General features: G+C 44.0%; 1 protein-coding gene across 1 annotated transcript; it reads right to left on the bottom strand.

The window, feature by feature from the left end:
* Nucleotides 1–2,971: 2,971 nt before the first annotated feature.
* exosc1 (exosome component 1) lies at nt 2,972–22,467 on the bottom strand. Its single transcript, XM_060842482.1, has 8 exons — nt 22,367–22,467; nt 14,660–14,775; nt 12,645–12,719; nt 11,174–11,262; nt 6,820–6,853; nt 5,735–5,785; nt 4,095–4,179; nt 2,972–3,357 (listed from the first exon to the last, which is right to left on the bottom strand). Exons 1-8 carry the CDS (start codon nt 22,392–22,394, stop codon nt 3,251–3,253), a joined length of 585 nt encoding a protein of 194 aa, XP_060698465.1. The 5' UTR covers nt 22,395–22,467; the 3' UTR covers nt 2,972–3,250.
* Between the last annotated feature and the right edge of the window lie 1,939 nt (nt 22,468–24,406).

Raw genomic sequence — 24,406 nt, 5'->3', positions numbered from 1 at the left:
CTACTCTCATTCACATGCTTGGTCACCTTCTCAAAAAGCTCAATGAAGTTTGTGAGACATGACCTGCCCTTAACGAAACCATGTTGACTATCTGCAATCAAATTGTTGCTTGCTATTCATAAACCCATTCAGATGCCTTTTAAATGTTATAATTGCACCAGCCTCCACCAGCTCCTCTGGCAGCTCATTCCACATACACACCACCCTCTATGTGAAAAGGTTGCTCATTAAATTCCTTTAATATCTTTCTCTTCTCGTCGCTGCATTCTACATTTGGACACACCACTTTACAGTTAATCAAAATCTAGAGAAACTTTTCTTTCCTGTTCAATCTTAATTTAACCTAACTGCTTCTTCCCAACCCCTTTGCAATTCAAAGTTCAGCCACTGACATCTGCTGGCAGCTTCACAACATTGCTCGGAATAGAAGTAGACTGACAGCCCTGATTCACCATAAGGGAAATTTCACAGTTGTGTATTGGGAAGGGATTCAACAACCAGTAATTTAAGTGGCATCCCTCCCTGACATACTAGAAGATTTCACCCATTTTAAGTTATTTAATCTGCGTGCAAGTAGATAAGTATATTACATTTATAGCTGAAACACATTTTCAGCTCTGATCTCCAGCATCTGCAGACCTCACTTTCTCCTCGGATATTACATTTATACCTCAAACACATGTTGAAGAGTTTTACAGGAGCGACGATCACAATTGATCTATGAGTCACATCATGAAATATTAAAGACTTGGTCAAAGTGGTGGGCCTCTAAGGAGGACAAAGAGCTTCAGACAGAATTCCAAGTATTATTGGCCAGATGTGGTCAGCAATAGTGGAGTAATTAAAATGGGGGTTGTAGGAGTGCAAAGTTCTCAGAGGACTAGAGGAGATTTTAGATACAGGAGTGTAAAGGACTAAAAGTCAAATATGAATTACTGTCGTCCATGTGGTGTAGGAGCACCCATCGTGCCGTTACCCAAGGGAGTTGCAGAAAACTAACCTGAATCATTCCAAGATGCGTGGCTAGGAGGTGAACCTGCAGATGGTGCTGTTCCCATGCATCTGCGACCCTAGTCCTGATAGATGCTGGTGGTTGTGGCTTGCTGAAATGCTGCAGATAGAACACACTGCTGCTGCTGTGTGTTGGTTTTGGTAGGACTAAATGTTTAAGGTAGAGAAGTCTTTGTGTGCTTCTAACCAAAGTTGTTGAGAATGGTTGTCGCCTACATATTGTCTGGTATGAATGTAACTTGTCACTTTTGAACCAAAGCTGGAATTTTGTCCAGGTTTTAGGGACATGTACTATTTCAGTATCTGAGGAGTTGTAAATGACGCTGACTCATCATCAAACATCCCCACTGCTGAACTTATAAAAGGAACTTATGATGATGAAGCAGTTGGAGATACAGTAGTTGGATTAATCCTGCAGCGACATCCTCGGATTGAGATGATTGATGTCCAAACATCCTCCTTTGTGCTAGGTATGATTTCAATCCGTGAAGAGTTGCTCAGATTCCCATTGACTCCAGTTTTGCTAGGGCTCCCTGATGCTATATGTCGTCAAATGCAGCCTTCATGTTGAGGGTAGTCACTCTCAACTCACCCACAGAGTTTAATTCATTCGTTCATGTACAGACCATGTAATGAAGTCAGGAGATGACTGGCCTAGGCAGAACCCAAAACTGACCGCCAGTGAGCTGATTATTGTTGAGTAACTGCTGCTTGATTGTACTGTTGATGACACATTCTATCACTGTCTTGATAGTTGAGAGTAGGCTGATGGCATGGTAAGCAGTTGGCCTAGTTTCGTCCTGCTTTTTGTCTACAGAATACATTTTAGCAATTTTCCACATTGCCAGACTGACATCAGTGGTGTAGTTGTACCAGAACAGCTCGGTTAGAAGTATGGTCGTTTCTGGATTACAAATCTTCAGTGCTATTGTTGGAATATTGCCAAAGTCCATAACCTTTGTGGTATCCACCCCGTCACATTGAATCAATCATATTGGCTGAAGACTGACAATCTTTGAAGCTGGGGAACTTTGGAGAAGGTCGAGATGAACCGGCCTCTTGGCATTTCCGGCTAAAGGTTGTTGCAAATGAATAATGATGGCCCCAGGCCCATAGCAAAGTGCAATAGGGTATGTTTGCTGAGATTACACCATTCAATTTCTTATGCATGTCTGCCTTTCAACAAGATCATGGTTGATCTGATTGCGGTCTCCATTCCACTCTCCTGTTGGCCCCTAATAACCCAGAACTCTTGTGAATTATTTGTTATCCAGAATAGAAGTTCTACTTACTTGATATTTCCAATCAATCACAGTAGCTGGCAACTTTATGTTCATTTTGAGCTAAGTCATGTGACAACTGAGCTGAAGATTAAATGTATCAATTGACCTCAACTCAACACAATGGTCAATCGAAAATGAGTTCCTTCCGGTCAGTGCAGATGCACAGTTAGGAGCAAGCAAACTGCTAAAGTCAGAAATTGCTGGAGAAACTCAGCAACTCTGGCAGCATCCACGAAGATGGGTCACCGGACCTGAAACGTTAACCTTGTTTTCTCCCTACAGATGCTACTGTTCCTACCGAGTGTCTCCAGCAACTTTTGTTGTTGTTTGTTTCAGATCTCCAGCACCCGCAGTTCTGTTTTATTCCAGCAAACTCATGGTTCTTTGGTGGTCTTCTCAGGCCATTCAAAAACATTTTGCAGCCACCATATTAACCCTTAAAATTGTGGAGAGAGATATAAGGTTGTTTGTCATGCTAAGTCTGTGACAAGTCCCTGTGTGAGGCAAATAATCTGACAGACTCTATGCCTGGGCAGAGGGAAGAATCCTAAGGATAGTCACAATAGGCAGTAAGTAACCGTGTAGAAGCAATTCACATGGCTGCGTTTCTTAGCAGTCAAGAAGTGATCATGTGGGGATCTGAACAGAGAGCACAAAATAATTTGAAAATGAGCAAATAACTTAAATTTAAACTTTAATAGAAGAAAAATACTTATTTTGTTTGAAATATGTAAAAGCTGTAATGTCACTCAATATGTCAGGCTATAAGAAGTGACAGACAAAAAGGAAAGGCATTTCCTCTAGCTTTGAAGTCCTACTGGACTTAGTTCTGCCATTTATACATCCAACTACAGGAGTGACTGTCAAACAATAATTTCAGTACAAACTGGCTTCACAGAAGCAACATCAGTCAAGGGTTTAGGAACCTTCGCCTGCTGTTCTTGGTGATACAGCACTCAGGTGTGAAGGAATTCAGGTTGAACACGAGCTACTTTCCGGAACTCTTTCCCATGGGATTTGGGGCACTGCATCTCACACCAGCTGATAGGAACCATCTGCTCACCTAAGGGAGGAAACGACTGCATTTAAAAACATCTAGTATTGGGGTCGAGGGTGACACAGATTCACAACTTCATCTCTTTTGCTTTCAGGTTGATCCAATTTATGATTCACCCCATCACTGGTTTTTATAATTAAAGATTTCATTCCCCGCTACAGTGGGATTCAATCACTTGCTTCAATTGATCATATTTCAAATGCCACTATCTTCCACCTTCTGTAAACTTGAGCTCATCTAAAACTTTGATTCTAACATCTTTATTTGCACTAAATCCCATTATCCACCATCCTGTGCTCATAGATGGGCACTGACCTTTGGTATTGCAACATCTTAATTTTAAAATCCCATCGTTGTTTTCAAATCCCTCTTTAGCCCCGTCCATATAACTCTCAACTTTCTCCAGCTCTACACCTCTCCAAGAGTGCTCCTCCAAATCTGGTCTCGCTGCATTTAATTTCCATCTCTCTGTCACTGTCCTAAACACTGGGGATTGCCCTCTAACTTCTCTACTTCTGGATTTCCACTTTCCTTTGTATGAAGAAATGCATACTAGCATCATTCCTAACAATCTAACTCAAAGATTTTGCCCCCTTCTATAATTCTCCTCCAGCTCCCCTGACTTCCCGCACCAAAGGAAACACTTCATTTGTTCTTACCTTGCTAACTCCTTCAGACACCTAAAAGACAAGGAGTCTAAAGAACTCCAGAATCACTTCAAAGCTTAGAGAATATATACCCACCTGCTTCACTGTGTGCGACTACTACACCAAGTTCATTCTCTGCTGTTGTCAGCAAGTAGTTGGACTGAGCATCACCTAACGAGATCTTGGAGAACAAGTTAAGGATAAAAATGCAAATTTTACAGTTCAATGCTTAAGATTGCTTGTCTTATCATTTAAAAACAAAGGGCAAATTCATGTAAAATAAAGAAGGGGTATATATTGAACAAAGAGGACAAAACTTCTGCTTCAGATGGATTTGAAAAGAATTTTGACTGAGATAGTAGAGGAAGAGGTGGATAGCTAGTGTAATTCCTTTATTTAAAAGGAGGGAGAGAACATCTCCAGGGCATTTCACTGAAGTCAGCTGCCATCTAACATCAGTTAAAGGAGGAAATAGAAGAACATGTTAAAGAGATATACAATTAATTGTTAACACTGATTTAAAAAAAGGAACATATTACATGACCAACCTTACTGAATTTTTGAGAAAATAGAGAAACCAGACAATGGTAAATGTACTAGATGTAACATATCAGAAACTTTCAAAGACTTTGGATATGGTGCCCCATACTAGAGTGATGAATAAGAGAGACTAGAGATGTGCAGCTTTTATTTATAAAGATAATATCAGAAATATGTGGTTTCACATGCAGGACAGTATTGACAGGTTTCTTCTGATGAAAGGCTAAGAAGTGACCTAATAGGGACATCTAAAACAAAAAGTTTTGATAGAGTGGATTCACAGGGAACATACCTTTTTTTGTGGGACGAACATAAGTGCAGACCGCCCAAGATCTTCCCAAACAAACCAACTGGAAATTCTTTAACCAACAAGTGGTACACGGCACAACTCGCAGGAAGCTTTAAAATAAAATTCATTCAGGGGGTGTAAGCTGTGGGCCAGCATTTATTACCCACTACTTATTGACCTGCAGGAGGTGAGGGAGAGCTTCCTTCTTGAACTACTATAATCCATGGAGGGAGCTCCAAGATATTGACCCAGAGACAGTGGAGAGATGGCGAGTTGCTTGGAGGGGAACTTGCAGGTGCTGGTGTTTCCAAGTACCTACTATCCTGCCCTTCTATATGGTGGTGGTTAAGAGTTTGGAAGGTGCTAACTAAGGAACTTTGAAGACAATAGTATAGATACACTGAAGGGAAGTTGGACAAGCATATAAAATCAAAGGCTGGATAAAGAAAATACGTTGTTCTGCTTGTTCATGGGCACAAGTGAACAAAAAAACATTCTAGATAATGTTTGATCCAATATCTTGCTTTGGATACAGATGGACCACTGCCCATGTTACCATCTTACCATGTTACAACCATCTCGATACTTTATAGATAATTATTTTTGAACTCAGTGACATTTGTTACATAGGCAAAATGTAACAGTTACTATCAATGGATAAGTGACCAAGTTCCCTTCCACTGGTTGAGGGACCATGACATTGTGGAAGCTTTATACTCTGCATCAAGCACTTGGTGGGTTTCATTAGCAAACACATTAATGTCTTATCCACCTCTGATAATACAACAGCCCCTCAGGACTGTAGTGAAATATCAACTTGGATTATACATGCAATTCTTGGACCGGATATTCTGAGGTGCAACTAAAAATCTGATATCAAATTAAAATGACAATCTGTAAAGGATACCACTTTTGCTAAAACAATATCACCGGGTCTGAAGCATTTGTAAACCTCTATCTGCAGGAAAGATTATGTTAATTCAGTAAATGTTTAACAAGAATCTATGTTTACACAACACCTTTCTTATCCCTAGGTCATTCCAAAGTGCTTCACAATCAAAAACATACATTTGAAGTGTAAGACACTGTTCTCATGCAAACACCTTGGGATATTTATTATATACGAGCCATTCAAATGTCAGTTGTTATGTAGACAAACGTAGGTACCGATCTGTGCCCAGTAAAATCTCAATCAAACATAACAGCACCGTGGTGTTATGATTATATCATGGATAAATAATTCACAGACTTGACTGCGAAGCTGGAGACTCAAAGTTAAATCCAATCATTTAAGTTTAATTAAATAAAAACCAGAATAAAAAGCTTACGTCATTACAAGCTTGTTGTAAAAGCCCACTTTGTTAACGGATATCCTTTCAGGAAGAAAGCTGAAACAGGTCTGATTTATATAGAGTTCTTAAACCACAACAATGTGTTTCACTCTTAACTGCTCTCTGAAAAGGGCTCACAAATTATTGGCATTTTGAAATGACTGTATGGCTCATTTTGCAAGTGGCACCCACGTCACACAAATGAATAAGAAAAGCAGAACCTGTTTTCTAACTGAAAATGCAACAACCCCTCAATACTCGAATGGTGAGTCATTCAAATTCCTTTCATGTACACTAACAGATAACCTCCTGCCCAGAAGCGAGACTGCCACCAAGTGAGGCAAATTGACAGACTGGCATGAAAGAGTCAAGTGCTAATCTCAAATGGAGATCAATGGGTAGGATTAGTTTATGAAGGCAAGAATAGAAACTCAACACATTCATTAAAATATTCACATTGCTACTCACCCACATAACTTCCATGCAACAGGCTTTTACTTTCAATACAGATGACAGGGGAAAATTCAGACTCAACTGAGTGACTCCTGTGACTATTTTAGTTTCTATCATAGAAACATATAAAGTTAAGGATCAAGAGCGCACTGACAGATCAAATATCCGACCCGTCACCCAAAGCAGTGACGACAAAGATGATGCATACCTTGTCCTTTTCTGTTGCTCGAATATCTTCTCTTCTATATAAAATAATATTAATGTTATGATAACTGAGTGAGTTCACTTCCCTAGCAAACATTGCTCTATCCTTAAATTATTCAACATTTAAGTTTTCTGACAATTAACCTTTTAAGGGAATAATACATGCCACAATTGATGAAGCTATTACAATTCTACCAATTTACAACTTAGAATACATAGACGTAGGCACTGAGGTATATTGATTATGGTACCGACGTAAGGTAATGGAATCCAAGAACTTAGTTAATAATCCAGTGATACAAGTTTACATCCGACTTCAGCAGCGGAGGATTTAAAATTCGTTGAAACAATCAATAATTAGGATTTAAAATTCTAACGTATCAGGAAAGGTCACCATGAATTACTGGATTGCTGTTACACCTCAACAAGTTAATTAACATACTTTACAGAAGGGAATCTATCGTCCTTACCAGTCCTAGTTAGAGCCACATAAATGTGGTTCTGAAATGGCTGAAGAAGTCACTTAGTTGTCTTCAAGGTGATTTACCACGATTTAAGGGCAAATAAGGTTTAACAATAAATGCTGGCCTTGCCAGTACACTAATATCCCATGGGTAAATTAAAAAAAGCTATTCAAATGTAAACAGACTTCCAGACAGTAACAGGTCAGTATAGTTTGCAATGTAATCCTAATTTATTTAGCAGGTGGTGTGCACTGAATCTCCCAAACACAGCCCCTCATGAGCACAAGAAACACTGCCTTTCTTCCCTCCAATTCAGTTTCTCTGCAAGTTTGTGCTTAGCTCCAGTTAGTGCCTTCCAGTTAAACCTCAAGTATCTCCCTCTAACAAGTTATCCTTGTGAGCTCAATGGATACAAAGTGGTAGCCTGCACACTTTGGAGCATCACTGTTTAACCGACCCTTGTCTTGGTTGATGTCTATTCACCTTCAATACAAGGGTTCATTGAACAATATCATGGAACAGAATCCTGAAGGGCACTCAGCCTAAAACCAAAGCAATTCTATTTACATCTTGGCTACTTTCTTCACCACATAACCATTCAAGAAGTTACAAGTTTATGCACTGTAGCCTCGCTGAAAAGAGTTAAACATGGCGCTGGTACAAATTACATGTCGGAGAAAATGAGGACTGTAGATGCTGGAGACCAGAGTTGAAAAGCATGGTGCTGGAAAAACACAACAGGCCAGGCAGCACCTGAGGAGCAGAAGAATCGACATTTCGGGCATAAGCCTTTCTTCAGACATGAGGCTGGTTTGCCAAGCGGACTGAGATAAAAGGTAGGGGGGAGGGGTGCTGGGAATACGATAGGTATAAGGAGGTGAGGGTGAGAGTGATAGGCCAAAGAGGTCAGGAAGAAGATTGCAGGTCAAGAGGGTGGTGCTGAATCCGGGGGCTGGAACTCAGATAAGGTGGGGGGAGGGGAAATGAGGTAGCTGGAGAAATCTACATTCATCTCGTGTGGTTGGAGTGTTCCTAGGCGGAAGATGAGGCGCTCTTCCTCCAGGCACCACGTGACCAAAGTCTGGCGATGGAGGAGGCCAAGGACCTGCATGTCTTTGGCGGAGTGGGAGGGGGAGTGTTCAGCCACCGGGCGGTTGGGTTGGTTGGTCCGGGTGTCCCAGAGGTGTTCCCTGAAACGTTCCGCAAGTAGGCAGCCTGTCTCCCCAATGCAGATGAGACCACATCGGGTGCAGCAGATACAGTAAATGATGTGTGGAGGTGCAGGTGAATTTGCGACGAAGAGGCAGGCATAGCTGGGGCCCATGCGGGTGCCCACAGCTACTCTTTTGGTTTGGAGGAAATGGGAGGATTGGAAGGAGAAGTTGTTAAGAGTGAGGACCAGTTCAGTCAGTCAAAGGAGGATGTCAGTGGAAGGGTGTCAGTGGGTCGGCGGGAGAGGAAGAAGTGGAGGGCTTGGAGGTCTTCGTGATGGCGGATGGCAGGGTATAGGGACTGGATGTCCATCGTGAAGATAAGGCGTTGGGGGCCGGGGAAGCAAAAATCATGGAGGAGGTGGAGGGCGTGGGTGGTCACCCAAACGTAGGTGGGGAGTTCTTGGACTAAGGGGGACAGGACCGTGTCGAGGTATGCAGAAATGAGTTCGGTGGGGCAGGAGCAGGCTGAGACAATGGGTCGCGGACTCCTCCTCCTACTGCCCCCTTGACCATGGCCCCACCTCTCACCACCAAACCATCATCTCCTAGACCACCCGTAACCTCATCACCTCAGGAGATCTCCCATCCACCGCCTCCAACCTCATAGTCCCACAACCTCGCACCGCCCGTTTCTACCTCCTGCCCAAAATCCACAAACCCGATTGCCCCGGCCAACCCATTGTCTCAGCCTGCTCCTGCCCCACCGAACTCATCTCCGCGTACTTCGACACTGCCCTGTCACCCTTAGTCCAAGAACTCCCCACCTACATTCGGGACACCACCCACGCCCTCCACCTCCTCCAAGATTTTCGCTTACCCAGCCCCCAATGCCTTATCTTCACGATGGACATCCAGTCCCTATACACTGCCATCCGCCATCACGAAGGTCTCTAAGCTCTCCACTTCTTCCTCTCCCGCCGACCCCACCAGTACCCTTCAACCTACACCCTCCTTCAACTGACTGAACTGGTCCTCACTCTTAACAACTTCTCCTTCCAGTTCTCCCACTTCCTCCAAACCAAAAGAATAGCCATGGACCCCAGCTATGCCTGCCTCTTCAAATTTACCTGGACCGTCTCAGACTCCTCCCTCCCCTTCCTAGACCTCTCCATTTCTATCTCGGGTGACTGACTCAACACAGACATCTACTACAAACCGACCGACTCCCACAGCTACCTGGACTACACCTCCTCCCACCCTGCCCCCTGTAAAAACGCCATCCCATACTCCCAATTCCTTCGCCTCCGCCACATCTGCTCCCAGGAGGACCAATTCGACTACCAAACAACCCAAATGACCTCCTTCTTCAAAGACCGCAGTTTCCCCTCAGACGTGGTCGACGATGCTCTCCACCGCATCTCCTCCACTTCCCGCACCGCCACCCTTGAACCCCATCCCTCCAATCGCCACCAGGACAGAACCCCACTGGTCCTCACCTACCACCCCACCAACCTCAGGATACATCGTATCATTCTCCGTCATTTCCATCACCTCCAAACAGATGCCACCACCAGGGATATATTTCCCTCCCCATCCCTAACAGCGTTCTGGAGAGACCACTCCCTCCGCGACTCTCTCGTCAGGCCCACACCTCCCCACCAACCCAACCTCCACTCCCGGCACCTTACCTGCAACCGCAAGAAGTGCAAAACTTGCGCCCACACCTCCCCCCTCACCTCCCTACAAGGCCCCAATGGATCCTTCCATATCCGTCGCAAATTCACCTGCACCTCCACACACATCATTTACTGTATCCACTGCACCCGATGTGGTCTCCTCTACATTGGGGAGACAGGTTGCACCTCTGGGACAACAGCACCAACCAACCCAACCGCCCCGTGGCTGAACACTTTAACTCCCCTTCCACTCCGCCAAGGACATGCAAGTCCTTGGCCTCCTCCATCGCCAGACCCTGGCCACACGACCCTAGAGGAAGAGCGCCTCATCTTCCACCTAGGAATCCTCCAACCACACGGAATGAGTGTAGATTTCTCCAGCTTCCTCATTTCCCCTCCCCCACCTTATCTCAGCCCCAACCCCCGGATTCAGCACCGCCCTCTTGACCTGCAATCTTCTTCCCAACCTCTCCGCCCCCACCCCCTCTCCGGGCTATTACCCTCACCTCCTTCATCCTATCGTATTCCCAGTGCCCCTCCCCCAAAATCCCACCACCCCTATCTTTTATCTCAGCCCGCTTGGCACACCAGCCTCATTCCTGAAGGGCTCATGCCCGAAACGTTGATTCTCCTGCTCCTCGAATGCTGCCTGGCCTGCTGTGTTTTTCCAGCACCACACTTTTCAACCCCCGAATTACATATCATCTAGACCACTATTGTGAAGTACAGTAAAACTCTGGAGTAGAACGACTGGCATACCTATCTTGGGTGTCAAAGAAAATCTGGTCTGGGCATAGGTAAAACTCAGACCTCTCAGAGTGGCTTGCAAACAGCTAATTGACTGCAGATTTGGATCAGTTTGCTCACTTGTTTGCCCCAAGGAATGTCAGGCAAAGAAAATCAGCAAAGGGAAGGAGCACAAGACAATATGTACTGTAGAAGGTACTTATGCAAAACATTCAAAATCTGATTTCTACACCAGCTATCAATTAAATTTATAGTCCTGGCTACAAATTCATGCTCTCCTGTGAGACTGCAGAACCAGTCTGCACTCACTATATTACCTGATGGTTCCTCGAAAAGTGCCTTTCAGTGGAGTGGATCGTACATATAAAATATGCACTTTGACAAACCTAGGGTTAATGCTGGTCACCTATTCGTAAAAGGGAAAATGTCCATTAACATTTCGAATAAATATGATGCAGTACACTTAGGGAACAACAAAGGATGCAGATGGGAGAAGGGATCGTGGGTGAGTAAAACGTTCTATAGCAGGTAAGAAATGCACAATACAGACATGATACAAGTGTCTAGAAGATTGACCATCAGCCATATCCATTTTAAAGACAAACGTCAAACAGAGTACACCTCTCAGTCTTGGCACATGGATCAGTCCGGTTAGAGGAGATGATAACTTTGCGGTAATGTCACTCAATTAATAAGTCAGAGCCTCAGGCCTAGGGTTTTGGGACTCTTGCTCAAATACTGCAACGGTAGCTGATTGAATTTAAATTCAATCAATAAATCTTGAACATAAAGTTCATCTAGTGATTACAATGACATGAAACTATCATCGATTGTTGTAAAAACCCATTGGGTTCACTAATATCCTTTAGGGAAGGAAATCTGCCACACTTATTGAGTCTGACCTACAAGTGACTCCAGACCCACACCTCAAATAGCAAAGGAAGCCACATAGTTCAAGACAACACAGGTTGGCCTTGCTGGTGACACCCATATCCCATGAAAGAATTTTAAAATGTTACCGTAAATGAGCAGTAATTTTACCCTGCACTTGGTTAAGTTTCTCTTCTCATCACCAGGATATAGGCATTTATTGTTCATCCCCAAATGCCTTTGAGAAGGTGGTAAAGAGCCACCTTTTTGAACTGCTGCAGTCCCATGAGTCAAAGTTCTGATGGGTGGGGGAATGGATTCTCACGTTAAAGCTTGTAAAAGATGTTGATTGCTATTTTTCTTCTCATTTGAAGTGTGTGCAAATATAAACTGAGCACAGGATCAGGCTACTTGTCTAACAAAAATACAGCATAGAATGAGACCATTTATCCCATCATGCCTGTGCTAGGTCTTTGAAAGAGCTCGCCAATTAATCTCACTCATCCTGTTCTTTCCCCATAGTCATATACAGAGGAGTGTTGATTATCTGAATTTTGGATGATCCAAACAAGATCGCAAGGTCCTGATACTCGGCTAAACTGTGTTATCTGAACATTTGATTATCTGAACATTTGATTATCCAAAAATTTGATTATCTGAACAAAATGCTCCCTGCCCGTGTTGTTCAGATAATTGAGGTTTCTGTGTATATTGTTTGTTTTCAAAGTATGCACCTAACTCCCTTTGGAAAGGCATAATCAAATTTGATGTCAGTCTCTTTCAGGGAACTGTGGTCCAGGTCACAACTCACTGAATGGAAACAGTGTGCACTGGAGATTGAATATCCAGAATTGTCATTAAATGCACATGGTTTGGTTATATTAAGGACTGCAGAGAAAGGAATGAAACCACCCTTACCTTGCATGTTACAACAACACCGACCTCTGGCAGGAGCTGAGGCTCTGAGTCCCGAACTACTGATATGACTGGCATCTGCAAACAAGAACTCAGAATGATCACAGTCTGTAGAATTTGGAAACACGTCAGTCACTATCAACATGTTCTTCAATTCTTTCCTGCCTCATGTACTTGTCTTGGATCCCAAAAATATAAATCTATGTTGTTGGCTTTAACTATTAGCTTTTCCAGTGGGTTTCCTATCATAAGAACTCATTGCAGGAAACCCAGGGAAACTGGTAGAGAGAAGAAAAATTCTCTGGAATTTTCTACTCTATGTTGAATAAAAATTATTTCATGAGATTGGGCTGGGCCAGCATTTAATGCCCATCCATAGGTGCTGCAGTTTGAAGGCCAGAATGTAAGTGAACCACTTGGTTAAGAAGTCTACATTCAATTTCTAGTCGGTGTTGAGTTTGCTGACCTCTGCCATACACCATTTGGGATATTCAAACTTGCTTCATACCACTGGCTCAAGAGAGAAGGAAGGATAACAACCAGCGTTCATTGATATGGATGCTATCATGCTCATTTGAAGAATGGGCACTGAGGGTAAGAACTGGAGAGTTCTGAGGAAAAGGAAAAATTGAGTTATTTTCATGGATCTATTTCAACACCATTGAGATTTATCAATCTCAGCTTCATCCTTTGTCACTGAAGTTACACCTAACTCTCTTCCAGTTTCCCAAATTATTTCCCAATGTCAGCTACATCTCAATGATAGCTGTTGTACTCCTGATAGCCAGTTATGGAGAAAGAATCCAAAGCCAGCCATTGCTTGGAATGGATTTATTCAAGTGAAACAAAAATATTATTATATCTCCCAATTCCACTCATCTATTTCAATAAATATTGCTTTATACATGTTAAAGCTACCATCAAATCACTGGCCTCTAAACACATGTATTCAACTTGAATTCATGAAATTGACACATATTAAAATGTCATGTGCATCAAGTTGAATCTGCTGCTGCAATTTGTTCCTTATATGACATGTATGTATTAGCCTACATGGGCTCTGCATGTAAATTGAACAATTGGGAACATGGGTGACTTAATGATTTGGTCAATAGGCGAAAAATGCCGTAGGTGGGTTGGTTCTGTGCAACCACACTTCAGGATATAAATAAAAGAAATACTACAAGTATTTGTGGAGAGATGACTGGGTGGACTAGTCACCCTGACAGTTCGTCTGCTGAAATGTTTTATCCACTCCTTTCTTAACGCACTCTCCTGGCTAGATTAGTTAATAGCTTGTGCCTAATACACAATTTCTCACCATTGTATTGGCTTTTGAATTGATTTAACACTTTGAAAATATAATCCAATCTTATCGCACTGGAATACAGTTTGGATTTTTTCAAAATCTTCTAGAGGACTTGATTCCACAACCTTCTGACTCAGTCATGAAAGTGCTATCCACTGAGCTATGGCTCACACTTAATGGAAATGGAGATTTAAAAACATTAATTCAAGGGATGAATGCATTGCAATCAAGTCCAGCATATATTGGTCACCCCTAATTTCCTTGGGAAGATGATGGTGAATTGTTTCCTTGAAACCTAGTGTAGGTAACAATCTTCCATGATTTTGACCCAGAGGCAGTGAAAGAACAGCCATATAGCTCCAAGTTAGCAGGGTGTGTGGCTTGAGGGGGGATTTGCAGGTGATGACATCCCATGCAACTGTTGCCAGGATATTTCTAGGAGGTAGAAGGAATGGATTTGGAAAGTGCTATCAAAGGAATCAATGATGATTGGCGCTGTGATCCACTAATCTGGGTTGGTCATTGGAAAAGATCATTGATAAAGCATTTTCACAGGACCTTAGTCACCATGTCTCACTGAAACTGGCACTGGATGAGCAAAGTTAAGTTGACTTTGTACTCCCCTGAAGAGAAAGAAACAGTTGTTGAAAATCTCAGCAACTGAACAGTGTGCAATGGCAATCTGTGTCACTGACTCTACCATGCTTACCATTCCATTGTCGTTTTCTTTCACCACATACCCAGCTAAAGATGCAAAAATATATCCATGTCTGGAGTAGGTGCCATTACCAGGAGTGCCGTCCTCAGTGCTGCATAATCTCTCCCCTATAGATATGCAATAGAATTTCGACAAATTAGGACATATAGCAAAGGAAAAAAATACTTGCAATTATCATTGCACATTTCATGACCTCAAACCACTAACCAACAGATTTCATTCATTTGAAGTCACTTGTCAAGAAAGGAAACATGCTGTCCGCAATGTGACTGCCCCCAGATAGTGAGCTGATACTGACCAGACAACCCAGTTAGAAATGTTGGTTGAGGAATAAATATTGTCCAGATCACTAAAGAGAACTGGCCTGTTCTTTTTCAAAATTGCTCCTGGATCTTATATGTTTGATTGGAAGAAGCATTGTTTAGTATCACACTCAACAGACAACACTTTCAACAACAAGGCAGCACACTCACAGTGTGACAGAGTACCAGTGTAAACTCTGCCCAGAAGTCTCTCAAATGAGATATCATCATCCATTAGATTTTTTCACAGAGTAAAAATACAGTTAGGGTCCTTCAAAGCACAGACATGTCTGTGTATTGCTGTTCAGCAATCACTGGATAACAACTTTCATACAGAAAGTAACAGATTTCAGATAGTTTGGCTAAGACTGATCTTCAAATATGTCTTTGATAATGATCGGATGCACCTTGTTGTTCCTGCTGTTATAATAAATTATAAGTAATGCAGTTAACAGAGATCCAGAATGGCAGTGTTAATGGTGTCCAAGTCAAAGTTACCATTCAGATTTATTTATTGCCATGTGTATTTTGTTACAAAAATAGTGAAAACTATTGTATAGTGTCACCACTCTCTGGCGCCATCTTAAAACACAGAAAAATAAACTAAAACATAGAAAATAAAGGCAGTAAAATGAAAAAGAGTAAGAATAACTGTTGAATTTTGCAATGCTTCTTGTTAAGTGCTCTGTCATGGGCCATGGACCTGGTGGTCAGGCATGAGTCTCCTTTGCCGCACCACCGGTGGAACGCAAAACGCCACTCTTTGGAGCCGTCTCACGTTTGCCAATGCTCTCACCACTGCGATTCCTTGCTGGACCTCATCAATGCCGCACGGTACCAAACCAGCTCAAACATGACACCGCTGCCATGATGAGTCCGCTTCAGACCCACCTCGCCAATGCAGCAGCTGTTGATGCCTCTAGGTCTCATACCAGGTCGAAATTCACCTTCACCACAGCAGCCATGAATTAGCGCTAGAAGTGCCTCGACAACACAGAAGCTGCCAGCAACACAAACTCATCTACAACGTTGCTGCCATCAGTCCACGATGCTGGGCCTACTCGCCAGCAATGCCATTACCAAGAGATAAGTAAAATTAAACAAAAGAGAAAAAAAAAACGAGAAGAGAGAGAAAAAGTAAAAGAAACAAAGTGGACAATGGTCAGAGAGGATAAGCCCTGGGCTCATAAGGGCTACTCCACCGCAATCTTACTTGAAGATGCAATATAGGATTCTTAACGGGCTTGACAGGGTAATTGTCAAGTGATTGTTTCCGCTCATGAGTTTAGAATCAGAGGGCATAGTCTCAGAATAAAGGGGCACCAATTTAAAACCGAGATAAAGATGATTTTTTTTCTATCAGTGGTTGAGAGCCTTTGGAACTCCTTGCCGAGAGGTCATATAGCATGGAAACACACCCTTTAGTCTAACTCGGCTACACTGACCATGTTCCCAAACTAAACTAGACTCATCTGCATGTGCTTGGCCCATATCTCCCTGAACCTTTTCTATTCTTATCTAAATGTCTGTTAAATGTTGTCCTGTACTTATTTCCATCATATTGATTGAGTTTTTTGAAGAAGCAACAAAGAGAATTGATGAGGGCAGTGGTGGACGTGATATATATGGACTTCAGTAAGACATTCGATAAGGTTCCCCATGGGAGACTGGTTAGCAAGGTTAGATCTCATGGAATCCAGGGAGAACTAGCCATTTGGATACAGAACTGGCTCAAAGACAGAGGGTGGTAGCGGAGGGTTGTTTTTCAGACTGAAGACCTGTGACCAGTGGAGTGCCACAAGGATCAGTGCTGGATCCACTACTTTTCATCATTTATATAAATGATTTGGAATGTGAGCATAAGAGGTATAGTTAGTAAGTTTTCAAAGTTTGGGAGAAGATTTGTAGCTCGGGTGCTCGTTGTTGTGGTTCTGTTCGCCGAGCTGGGAATTTGTGTTGCAAACGTTTCGTCCCCTGTCTAGGTGACATCCTCAGTGCTTGGGAGCCTCCTATGAAGCGCTTCTGTGATGTTTCCTCCGGCATTTATAGTGGTTTGAACCTACCGCTTCCGGTTGTCAGTCCCAGCTATCCGCTGCAGTGGCTGGTAAATTGGGTCCAGGTCCATGTGTTTGTTGATAGAATCTGTGGATGAGTGCCATGCCTCTAGGAATTCCCTGGCTGTTCTCTGTTTGGCTTGCCCTATAATGGTAGTGTTGTCTCAGTTGAATTAATGTTGCTTGTCATCTGCGTGTGTGGCTACTAAGGCCTTCGAGTAAAAAATGAGGTCTGCAGATGCTGGAGATCACAGCTGCAAATGTGTTGCTGGTCAAAGCACAGCAGGTTAGGCAGCATCTCAGGAATAGAGAATTCGACGTTTCGAGCATAAGCCCTTCATCAGGAATAAGAGAGAGAGAGCCAAGCCGGCTGAGATAAAAGGTAGGGAGGAGGGACTAGGGGGAGGGGCGATGGAGGTGGGATAGGTGGAAGGAGGTCAAGGTGAGGGTGATAGGCCGGAGTGGGGTGGGGGCGGAGAGGTCAGGAAGGAGATTGCAGGTTAGGAGGGCGGTGCTGAGGAAGGAGATGTGGCTGTGGTAACGGGTCTGTTTGAGAACGTGGCTGAAGAGCTTCTGTGCAGAGGAGATGACCTGGGGGGTGCAGAGAGAGAGGGACTCACTGAAATCCTTGTAGAGGGAGGAAGAGAGCTTCTTCAAGGAAGGCATCCTTGTAAGAGGATTCGCAGTAGGTTAAAATCTTCGAGTAAAAAATGAGGTCTGCAGATGCTGGATATGTGGAACAGTCCATCTTCCGCAACTACACTGGCACCAACCCCCACCTTTTCCTCCGCTACATCGATGACTGTATCGGCGCTGCCTCGTGCTCCCACGAGGAGGTTGAACAGTTCATCAACTTTACTAACACCTTCCATCCCGACCTGAAATTCACCTGGACTGTCTCAGACTCCTCCCTCCCCTTCCTAGACCTTTCCATTTCTATCTCGGGCGACCGACTCAACACAGACATCTATTATAAACCGACTGACTCCCACAGCTACCTGGACTACACCTCCTCCCACCCTGCCCCCTGTAAAAACGCCATCCCATATTCCCAATTCCTTCGTCTCCGCCGCATCTGCTCCCAGGAGGACCAATTCCAACACCGCACAACCCAGATGGCCTCCTTCTTCAAGGACCGCAGATTCCCCCCAGACGTGATCGACGATGCCCTCCACCGCATCTCCTCCACTTCCCGCTCCTCCGCCCTTGAGCCCCGCTCCTCCAACCGCCACCAAGACAGAACCCCACTGGTTCTCACCTACCACCCCACCAACCTGCGCATACAACGTATTATCCGCCGCCATTTCCGCCACCTCCAAACGGACCCCACCACCAAGGATATATTTCCCTCCCCTCCCCTATCAGCGTTCCGCAAGGACCACTCCCTTCGTGACTCCCTTGTCAGATCCACACCCCCCACCAACCCAACCTCCACCCCCGGCACCTTCCCCTGCAACCGCAGGAAATGTAAAACTTGCGCCCACACCTCCACACTCACTTCCCTCCAAGGCACCAAGGGATCCTTCCATATCCGCCACAAGTTCACCTGTACCTCCACACACATCATCTATTGCATCCGCTGCACCCGATGTGGCCTCCTCTATATTGGGGAGACAGGCCGCTTACTTGCGGAACGCTTCAGAGAACACCTCTGGGCCGCCCGAACCAACCAACCCAATCACCCCGTGGCTCAACACTTTAACTCCCCCTCCCACTCCACCGAGGACATGCAGGTCCTTGGACTCCTCCACCGGCAGAACACAACTACACGACGGCTGGAGGAGGAGCGCCTCATCTTCCGCCTGGGAACCCTCCAACCACAAGGTATGAATTCAGATTTCTCCAGCTTCCTCATTTCCCCTCCCCCCACCTTGTCTCAGTCGGTTCCCTCAACTCAGCACCGCCCTCCTAACCTGCAATCTCCTTCCTGACCTCTCCGCCCCCACCCCACTCCGGCCTATCACCCTCACCTTGACCTCCTTCCACCTATCCCACCTCCATCGCCCCTCCCCCTAGTCCCTCCTCCCTACCTTTTATCTCAGCCGGCTTGGCTCTCTCTCTCTTATTCCTGATGAAGGGCTTATGCTCGAAACGTCGAATTCTCTATTCCTGAGATGCTGCCTAACCTGCTGTGCTTTGACCAGCAACACATTTGCAGCTGGCTACTAAGGCTAGTAAGTTTGCAGATGACACCAAAATTGGAGGTGTAGTGGACAGCAAAGAAGGCTACCTCAGATTACAACTGGATCTTGATCAGATGGGTTAATAGGCTGAGAAGTGGCAGATAGAGTTTAATTTAGATAAATGTGAGGTGCTGCATTTTGGGAAAGCAAATCTTAGCAGATCTTACACACTTAATGGTAAGGTCCTAGAGAGTATTGCTGAACAAAGAGACCTTGGAGTGCAGGTTCATAGCTCCTTGAAAGTGGAGTCAAAGGTAGATAGGACAGTGAAGAAGACGTCTGGTATACTTTCCTCTATTGTCTAGATTAAAGTGGTGCTGGAAAAGCACAGCAGGTCAGGCAGCATCTGAGGAGCAGGAAAATCAATGTCTCGGGCTAAAGCCCTTCATCACGAATGGAGGCAGGGAGCCTCCAGGGTGCAGAGATAAATGGGGGGAGGGGGCTGGGGAGATGGCAGCAAAGAGTACAATAGTGAATGGGGGTGGGGATGGAGATGATAGATTAGACTGGATTACTTATAGTGTGGAAACAGGCCCTTCGGCCCAACAAGTCCATACCAAGCCTCTGAAGAGCAACCCACCCAGACCCATTCCCTGACATTTACCCCTTCATCTGACACGACGGGCAATTTAGCATGGACAATTCACCTAACCTGCACATTTTTGGATTGTGGGAGGAAACTGGAGCACCCGGAGGAAACCCACGCAGACAGGGGGAGAATGTACAAAATCTACACAGGCAGTTGCCCAAGGCGAGAGTTGAACCCAGGTCTCTGGCACTGTGAGGCAGCAGTGCTAACCACTGCGCCACCCACATAGATCAGAGAGAAGGGAACAAAGAGTACAATGGGTGGATGGGAGTGGGGATGAAGGTGATAGGTCAGAGGGGAGGGTGGAACGGATAAGTGGGAAAGGAGATTGGCAGGTAGGACAGGTCATGAGGATGGTGCTGAACTGGATGTTGGGACCTGCTGTGCTTTTCCAGCACCACTCTAATTTCCAGCATCTGCAGTCCTCACTTTTGCCTGTATGCTTTCTTTTATTGGTCAGAATATTGAGTACAAAAGTTGGATGGTTATGTTGCAGCTGTACAGGACAATGGTTAGGCCAGTGTTGGAATATTGTGTGCAATTCTCGTCTCCTTCCTATCAGAAAGATGTTGTGAAACTTGAAAGGGTTCAGAAAAGATTTACAAGGATGTTGCCAGGGTTGGAGGATTTTAGCTATAGGGAGAGATTGAATAGGCTGGGGCTGTTTTCTCTGGAGCGTCGGAAGCTGAGGGGTGACCTTATAGAGGTTTATAAAATCATGAGGGGCATGGATAGGATAAATACACAAAGTCTTTTCCCTGGGGTTGGGGAGTTCAGAACTAGAAGGCATAGGTTTAGGGTGAGAGGGAAAAGATATAAGAGACCTGAAGGGCAACATTTTCACGCAGACGGTGGTGCATGTCTGCAATGAGCTGCCAGAGGAAGTGGTGGAGGCCAGTATGGGTTTGCAACATTTAAAAGGCATTTGGATGAGTATATGAATAGGAGGGGTTTCGAGGGATATGGGGCAAGTGCTGGCAGGTGGGATTGGATTGGGTTGGGATGTCTGGTCAGCATGGATGAGTTTGACCGAAGGTTCTGTTTCCATGCTGTACTCCATATCCTCTGACAGTTCATTTCATACACAAACAACGGTGTAAAAAGGTTTCCTGCACACCCCCGCCCCCGCGTCCTTTTTACATCTTTCTCCTCTCACCTTAAAAATATGCTCCCTAGTTTTGAACTCCCCCACACTAGTGAAAAGGCTTTTGATATTCACTTTACCTACGCCCCTCATGCTTTCTTAACCATCCTATTTACTTACAACACAAATCGCAAAGAATTATATACCTGAACATTGGCCAGGGCTCTACCATTAATTGTATAAATCTTTTCTTACTTGTTTTACCAAATTACGATACCTTGCAATTATCCAAATAAAACTCCATCTGCCACTCAGCCCATTGACCCAATTGATCAAAATCTCTTTGTAATCTTGGATTACTTTCTACCCTGTCCACTACATCACCAACTTTGTTGTCATTTGCAAACTTAATAATCATGCCTTCTATATTCTCATCCAAATCATTTATATAAATGACAAACAAAAGTGGACCCAGTACCAATCCTTGTGGATCACTACTGGTCACAAGCATTGAGGTTGAAAAACAATACTCGATACCACTCTGTCTCCTACCGACAATCCAGTTGACAAGCTCACCCTGAACGTCATGTGATCTAACTTTACTAATTAGTTTACCATACAGAACCATATCAAAGTCCAAAGTAAACAAAATCTACTGCTCTTCCCTCATCAATCTTTTTGGTTACTTCCTTAAAAAAAATCAAAGAAGTTTGTGAGACACAATTTCCGCCACACAAAGCTATGCTGACTATTCCTATTCATTCCTTGCTTGCCCAAATGCATGTAAATCCTATCTTTCAGAATCACAGCCAACAACCTATCCACTACCAATATCAGACACTGGTCTTTCCTGCGCTCGAGGTTCCTGAAGAAGGGCTTATGCCAGAAACGTCGATTCTCCTGCTCCTTGGATGCTGCGCTTTTCCAGCAACACATTTTTCAGCTCTGGTCTATAATTTCCAGGCTTCTTCTTCTCGCAATTCCTAGATAAAGGTACAACATTAACTACCCTCCAGTCCCCTGTCACCACACCCATGGTTGTACACGATAAAAAACATTTTTGCCAGGGGGCCAGGAATTTCCTTCCTAATTTCCCACAAATTCCTGAGATACAGATGATCAGATCCTGGAGATGCATCCACTTTTATAATTTCTAAGACGTCCACCACTTGCTTTGCTGTAACATAAGCCGTTTTAAAAACATTGATATTTATTTCGCGAGCCTTCATTTCTTTCTTCACAATAGAAACTGTGTATATTTAAGGTTGAGACAGATAAATTATTGATTAATATGGAAACTGAGAGATATGGGGAGAGTGGACATGAGGCGAGTAGAATCGGCCATCACCCTTATGAATGGTGAAGCAGGCTCAAGGACCGAATAACCTGTACCTACTCCTGTTCCCAATAGTCCCCCTCATCGATCAATCCCCTCCTGTCCTGTCCCTTCCCCCTGCAGCACCACTCTCCTGAACCCTCTCGGTACCTGGGATGCAGTACTTCAGCGGCGCCATCACTGCTTCGCGGAGCCCCGGGAAACGCCCTGTGATTGGCTGAAGCGGCCTCCCGGAGTAAGGGGCGAGCGGATTGGCTGCAGTTGGTTGTTAAGGGCCCGTCATTCGGAGCGGGACAGGGACAAGTGGCTCCGGCTCCTGAATCGCCTCCTCCACCTGCCAACAGCCTCGGTCCCTTCTTCAAACTGCCGTCCTTTAACTCAAGCCCCTTGTACTCCCTCCCGGCTTGGCCTGGTTCGAGCGCAATCTTCCTTTCTCTTCCCCTCCTTTGCCTTCACCCTCCCCTCTTCCCACTTTCCCTCCAACCTACCTCCTTCCCTATTTCTTTCCTGCTCCCCCCCTCCTTCTCCATTTCCTGCCACCATCCTCCCTGCCCACCTTTCGAACTTATTTTCGTAACCTCACTAATCTCTCTGACATACAGGATTGGTAAACAATGTTAGGTTTGATTCATTAGCATACTCCTAACTGAGAGAGACTTTACATAACACATAATTTTTATAAAATCTTAACATAGATTTGGGAGCTATCATTACCACAATTTAATAATATGTATCCCTTTCAAGGCAGAGATGAGGAATTTATTTAGAGCGTTATAAAAGTGTGAGACTAGAACTTAGATAAGGAGTTCAAGGGTTATGAGCTGCAGGCAGAAAAGTAAAGGTGAGAACTTAACCAGATCAACCATGATTTTATTGAATAGCGATGCAGGCTCGAAAGAACAAACGGTTTATTGCTACTTCTAAGTGCTATCATCTTCACAGCAAAAGCTGAACCCTCATTAGCTGATTTCTTGTCACATGCTGCTTTCTCAATGACACATACAAAATTGCATATACTCCTAAAGTGATATAATGTCTCACCTTTTTTCCAAGGTAACATTAATGTAAAAATGCATGCATGATAGGATGGTTGTGAAAATCATTTTTGACACAAGTTACATACACTTCATTATTTGAGAGTTTAAGATGCTATGGTTTATGGGTGATTTACCCATTCTAGATTTCATGGTGGTACAGTTTTCACGCGATCATGACTTAATCATTTGTAAGTGCATTTGTATCCCAGATACTGTCAGAGTGCTGACTGTTTTAAGGTGGGCTTCCACAAACTTTTCAAAATCATTGTTGAATGTGTTTTAGACCCACTTAGAGTTCTGGGTATTATACACTAGTCCTTTAGCTAGCTTCTGTTTCTCCTTTAAAGCCCAGTTTGGTGTATAATCTCAGCTGACTGCACATTTGTTGGATCGGAATAGAACTTACAGCTTTTGTCCAACGTACAACTTAAGACTATCCTACACCGGCATATTGGTTGTGAGTCTTTTTTGTTTTCCCTTGTTTTTTAAGAAGATTCTCCTGTATTCTTAAGAATTTGGGAAGGTGATGGTTTCACAAAGTTGTGTTAACCTGCCTCTCAAACATGATTTTCATCGATGATGGTTAACTCATTTCTAAATGTGTTGATGTCAAGTATAGCATCGCAATACTGAAATCTTAAGAGGTTTATAAAATAATTAGGGGTACAGATAAATTGAATGGCAGGTGTCTTTTCCCTAGTGTGGGGGATTTCAAGACTAGGGGGCACGTTTTTAAGGGAAGAGGAGAAAGTTTTAAAAAAGACGTAAGCGATAATTGTTTTTTACACAGGGTGGTTTTGTGTGTGGAACGAACTGCCAGAAGAAGTACTGTATGTGGATACAGTTATGTTTAAAAGGAATGTGGGCTAAGTGCAGGCAGGTGGGACTAGTTTAGTTTGGGATTATGGTCAACATGGACTGAAGGATGTTTCTGTGCTACATGACTCTATGTATAGCATGGAAACTGTCCCTTTGGTCCAACTCGTCCATACTGACCAGATATCCTAACTGATTAAATCTAATTTGCCAGCATTTGGGCTATATCTCTGTAAACCCTTCCTATTCATATGCCCATCCAGATACCTTCTAAATGTTGTAATTGTACCAGCCTTCACCGCCTCCACCGGCAGCTTATTCCATATGCGCAACCACC

Source organism: Hemiscyllium ocellatum, chromosome 22 (genome assembly GCF_020745735.1).
Source record: "Hemiscyllium ocellatum isolate sHemOce1 chromosome 22, sHemOce1.pat.X.cur, whole genome shotgun sequence".
Taxonomy (NCBI): domain Eukaryota; kingdom Metazoa; phylum Chordata; class Chondrichthyes; order Orectolobiformes; family Hemiscylliidae; genus Hemiscyllium; species Hemiscyllium ocellatum.
Note: the sequence above shows the minus strand (reverse complement) of the source record. Positions and strands in the feature narration are given on the sequence as shown.

Excerpts from the sequence above, each read along its gene's own strand:
- exosc1 (XM_060842482.1), bottom strand. The coding sequence starts at position 22,394 with ATGGCGCCGCTGAAGTACTGCATCCCAG. Across the intron at positions 14,776-22,366 it reads GCTGAAGTACTGCATCCCAG|GGGAGAGATTATGCAGCACT; the intron begins GTACCGAGAGGG and ends GCATATCTATAG. Across the intron at positions 12,720-14,659 it reads AAGAAAACGACAATGGAATG|ATGCCAGTCATATCAGTAGT; the intron begins GTAAGCATGGTA and ends TCTTGTTTGCAG.